This window comes from Neolamprologus brichardi, chromosome 18, assembly GCF_056152115.1.
Source record: "Neolamprologus brichardi isolate AB-2024 chromosome 18, ASM5615211v1, whole genome shotgun sequence".
Classification (NCBI taxonomy): domain Eukaryota; kingdom Metazoa; phylum Chordata; class Actinopteri; order Cichliformes; family Cichlidae; genus Neolamprologus; species Neolamprologus brichardi.
The window spans coordinates 28,382,102-28,387,462 of record NC_142121.1 but is presented as its reverse complement, the minus strand read 5'-3'; the positions used below and the strand labels follow the sequence as shown (position 1 = coordinate 28,387,462).

The following is a 5,361-nucleotide window of genomic DNA, read 5'->3' as shown; positions in this document are numbered from 1 at the left end:
TAATATTTTTCTTAAAATTGTATATTTTCTCTTTTTAAACGTTTAATATGTTTTCTATGTTCAACTGAAAATAAAATAAAGGTTTGTAAGAGTCCCATCACTGTTTTTATTTACATTTTACTGATCATCTCAATGTTTTTTGAAATTGGGTTTGTCTGAAATCAGACTGTGAGACTCAAATTCTCCATCATACAACCTGAATGAAAAAAAAGGATTGTGTTCATTTAGATTAATAAACTACTTTCACTGAAAGTAAAGTACTCGAACTTCAGACAAAAGATCTGCTGACATGGATTCCCTGCAGTAGCAGAACCCAACACAACATGGTGTGAAGTGAATAATGCAGTGTGGCAGCAATGTCAGACATACAGAAAATGACTCCTGAGAAACCTCAGTGGGGGAGACCCGTAGGCCAGGCTTCTCTCGCCTTGCCACAGCAAGGTCAGTGTGGATGGGCTACAAACATTGGCCATAGGCAGCACTGAGACAGCAGCCTTGCAGGCCTTTATCATGGACAGACAAAAACAGACAAGGGGAGCTGCAGCTAACTTACCGATGGGGATGACCACTCCCAAAACAGCCACAGTGAGGTTCTCACCCAGGAGGAAATGCTCGCTTCCAGCTGCAGAGAGAGATGAAGCAAGTGAGAGGTGTTAGAGCGACAGGAGGAAAAGATGGAGGAGCAAGAAAGGATAAAAGTGAGAAAGTGTGCACGAGGAAAAAAAATGTGTGCGAAATAGAGTGAAAGATAAGCAGTGCAGTCAGGAAGGACGAGGTGGCGGAAAAAGAGGGGCAATAAAGACCAGGAGGTGGGGAATGAGTGATCATGCGTGCACAGATGTGAGTGTGTTGCAAAGAGAAATGAGGGGAAAGAAGATGAAAAAAGTTCAAATTTCCCCTCAATGCAACCTTGACCTTCTACACTCCATCCATCTGGGCTCCATTAGACACCATTGTGACTCTATCGTTCATTTTCATGCAACATAGTTACTAATACACTTATTAATGCACACTTTCATGGTTGCACATATTCCCTTAAAGACACCCAATACACTACTGCCTACGCAGAGCTCAATTTATGGTGGGAACAATGACAGTTTCAAGGTGAGGAACAGCCATCCATTACTGCGCTTAAAGCCAGGTGACTGGTTGCTGGGGCTTGTAGATACGTCACTTTAATGCCATCATTACTGCGAGGGTGAGATTGTTAGCTACATTATGAGCATGAATGAAACCATCAGATGTGGTATTTGGCAGGAGATGAGGTTGCTCAGGTGAAAGTGGCGCTTTGTCAGAGGGCTGTGCCTGATTTTTTTCAAATCATGCAGAGGACCCCCGGTGGACATGTGAGAGATGTTAATTACAAAGGCTTGGAGCACCTGACATATCCTCAATTCTGAATGTAAGACTAATGGTTTCTGTCACATATCATCACATATCTTTTTATCTTCAGACTCAGAACTGATAAACACAATTTACAATTCACAGCCCACTTACAGTGTTGTGAGACGCTGCTGTCTCCTGCAGGTGTGGTGGAGAGAATCATAGTAGTGGCAGTGGAGTGGGAGCCCAACGCCTTCGATTCCTGCGAGGACATAGGCTTGAGTGTGCTGAGGGGTGTGAGAGGCTCAGGGGAGCCAGATGGAGCTGTGGTCAAGCGGGGGATTGCATCCGCCTGTGACACTCCTCCTGTTCCCTCTGTCGCTCCAGTGCCCGGAGTAAATTCAGTGGGGGGTGAAGATGTTGCTGTCATGTCATCTCTTGGCGCTGCTGCAGGCAAAGTCATAGCAGAGCGGAAGCTTTCAGCTCAAGAAATGAGTGTGAATGTCTTAAAGTGTTTGAAAAAGACAGGAAGGACCACAACAGTCATCACTTTATGATTAAAATCTTCATAGAATGATGCTGCAAGATCCCTTATAGAACATATTCAATCAAGAACACTAAAAATCAACATTTACCTAACATAAATTCAACAAAAATACAATCAGCCAAATAGATACTGTGTTACTATTAACACAGTATATGTGACATATATCAATTTACATTAGGAGAATTCAAACATAAGGCCCGCAGGCCAGAATTGGCCCAGAAAAGACCACAATTGGGTCGAGTGGATGGCTTTGGAAAATGTTAAGGGAGCATAAATTTTGCACTTTTACTTTTATTTTCATACTTTTTACAGCATTTCCTACTAATAAAGACCTGCCATACACACTACACTAACATAACTATGTAACTAACTTTGTGTTAAACAGTTAACAGACAGTTAAGTTTGATTTTTTTCACTAACAAATATAAACATTTACTGTAAGAAAAATGGTACTATAAATTTACCAAAAAAAAACCATTCGGTGAATTAACAAAAAAAGAAAAATCTGTCATTTTACAGATTTATTGCTTACATTTAAATATTTTGGTTATTTATTTATTTGCACTTTTTTCTAAAGCAGAACCTCAATATCGCTGTAGCTCATTAGGCTCACGATCCATAACAATTCACGGATGTTGGACGTAAAACTACAAATATGACCTTGAACTTTAAGTTTTCACCCTCACACTGTGTGTAAGTTTTGATGAAATTCTGACCAAAATGTAGCAGGAGATGTGATTCCTGTGATTTGTGGAAGGAAGGACAGATAAACAACAGCAAAAGATCATTGGTTTTATGCTTAACAGATTGTTTGGATATGGGTGTACGATGTACAATAAGAAAAGCAGTTTTTTGTTTGTTTTATTTTAATTTATTGTATTGTTGATGTTTTTTTTTTAAATGTTAATAAAGATATATAAAAGTTTTCTGATAAAAACATACTGGTGCATTCCTCATGGGAAGCAGAATCCAATTATCTCCACAGTAAACACAGCATCTATTGATCATTAAACACTCCATTACCACCCATAGCCAGCCTCACCTGGCACACAGCCTCTCATCTCAGGCCCCAGGTCCTGTCCATCGGGGCAGGCGCAGGTGTATTTGGGGGAGTGTTCAGTGATCTGTGGAGCCTTAAGACACAAATACTCACAACCTCCATTGGCTACGCTGCCTAGATTACAGCTGTCTGGGCCTGGAGACAGTAAGAGAAAGAAAGACGGAGACAGGGAGAATTACACGGCTGTGGTTATATAAATAAGATTAACATTAATGCAATGTGAGGAGATAACACAGCCGGGAAGGCACAGTCGTCGTACTTTATTGTTCCCCACTGTGGGCACTGCTGAATTCCCTTTAAACAAAGTTAATTACTTTATGTAAACAACGGCTCCAGAAACATGAAAAGAATAAAATCTGGTAACATACAGAAATGTGACCAGTTGTGCAACTCTGTCAGGTACATGTCCACTGTGTTCATCCCAGAGTCTCATTTCTTAACAAAAACAATGACAAAGGTGTACGAAGATCAAACTGGAAAAAATGGTGATGAAATTCAGTGAAAGATAAAATATAAATGGGCACAGACAATGCACTGGGAAGTAAGAGAGAATGACAGAGACAGATATGGAAAGTGACATGCAAGGAAAAAACACACACATATCACATTCATGATTAAGTGCTCTGTTCAGTTCAGTTTGGATCTGGATTGTCCCATTAGAGGAAACTGAGTTGAAGGCAGAGTTTGAACACAGCGTGAATGTACGGCTGCTTTACTCGCTCTACTACAATCACAGGGCTCACTATTACTTATACATGGGCCTAGGATGATATGGACATGCAGAAGAGGTGAAACTCAGTTCACATAATCAAAGGCAGGGGATGAAACTGTTGTTGGAAATGCCTAAAGACACATGCAAGTGCCTCAATCACACAAACACACACACCTTGTGGCTGTCGAAGCTGGTGGAAGACCACAATGTCATGGGGGTCATTAAGGTTTTCAGCAAGGGCGTGGATGTCTTCCCCGGTCAGCCTGTTGGCCATGAAGACTGCTGCTTTGTCTCTGTCTGTCCAGTAAATACGATCCTAAGACACAGGAGAAAAACACGACAGGTCAGAACTAGTTTGAGTCTTGTAAAGTTTGACTCATATATTTAAAAGCTGTCTTATATTGTAAAAAGTATTGTTGAATTTTATTTTATCCTCAGAGTGAAGAACGCAGTTTGTTATTTTAACACTGGTATCTGATTGGTGAACCGTGTCGTCAGATCCCTGAAGTCAGAGTGTTGTATCAGAAATAAACTGCAGAATCTGCACTGCAGTTAAATCACCGTCCTGCAACAACTACATAATGCAGAAACAATTCTGTTTAAAATCTGTGAGGTTTTCCTTGAACTCTGAATGTAAGCAGTTAAAGTGATTTCTGTTTGATGTTCATTTCTGTGTATGAAGATGGAACGGATTTCCAACAGACACCAACAGATTTGCGACTTCTACCAATTTACAAATAGACTGAATGTAATCAGTGGTGTTTCTAGAGTCTGTTGGAGCCCAAGGCAACAATTCAAAAGGGGCCCCTTCAAGCTACGTCAACAAGTCGACTGTTGCTGTCACGGTTTTGACAGTCAGCATGCTAACATCACAGCTAGCAGAGCTGGACACACCAGGCAACTAATGTTAAACATTAATGTAAACAAAAGAAACAATGTGACACAAGTGGAAATTCAGTGACCAAAGTGTTTCTCTTCCACAGTTCAGGTTAGACTAACAGCATTAACTATTTAGCATTATGTTTAATTGTTTAGGCTTTTCTCTCTTCCTCTTGATTTTCAGTGTGTAGCTTTCGTTGTCGTCATTAGGTTTATGTAAACAGAGTCAGATGTCTCCTACTGTTGCAGACTTTTCACGTTGCAATTGGCTCCAGACCTGGTCCCTGTCTTCGAAGCAAGCATTTCAAAGGCAGCACGCACTCCTAATAGTTTTGGTTGTACAGTTGTTCCCAACCACTGTTTTCCTTAGTGTGACTATATCATGAAAAGGGGTCTGAAAAGAAAAAGTGACCAAGAAAAAGGACACAAGCTGCCCTTAGCTTGTCACTCTGGACGGCTAAATGCTGTCAGTACTTGTCTGATGATACCAGTCCAACTTATTTCAGAAGAAGAAATAAGGAGAAAATTAGGGCAAGGGAAATATGCACTTGAAGTATTTGTTGACAGACATCGTCTAACCCATTACCTTCTGCAGAAGAGCGAGCATGTTTAATTGGCTTTTAATGTGATCATTAAGATGGAGGAAATGCAAAGGAGTTTAATTGTAAATAGGAGGTTGCTATTCATGGAGCAGCAGTGCAACAATAAACAATGATGTCTTTTTATATAAGAAAATCAAATCAATTATTTGATTTTTAAAATGTTGCAACATTCTGGGATGTATTTTCTGGCTCACAGCAGAACGAGGCTTTAAATAATTAAAACCCATTTAATATAGAT

The 5,361-nt window shown here is 40.2% G+C and overlaps 1 protein-coding gene across 4 annotated transcripts in view; it reads right to left on the bottom strand.

Annotated features, from left to right (window-relative positions):
* Positions 1 to 5,361, bottom strand: part of LOC102789674 (low-density lipoprotein receptor-related protein 8-like) — an 81,408-nt gene that overhangs the window by 4,574 nt on the left and 71,473 nt on the right. For 3 of the 4 annotated variants that reach the window (XM_006786908.2, XM_006786909.2, XM_035906139.2), the window contains exons 14-17: positions 3,817 to 3,958; positions 2,913 to 3,065; positions 1,498 to 1,770; positions 554 to 622 (exon numbers count right to left, since the gene is read on the bottom strand). In XM_006786908.2, coding sequence (XP_006786971.1) covers positions 554 to 622; positions 1,498 to 1,770; positions 2,913 to 3,065; positions 3,817 to 3,958 — 637 coding nt within the window. The remainder of the gene's footprint in view (positions 1 to 553; positions 623 to 1,497; positions 1,771 to 2,912; positions 3,066 to 3,816; positions 3,959 to 5,361) is intronic. The other variant, XM_035906138.2, reaches the window with a different exon arrangement.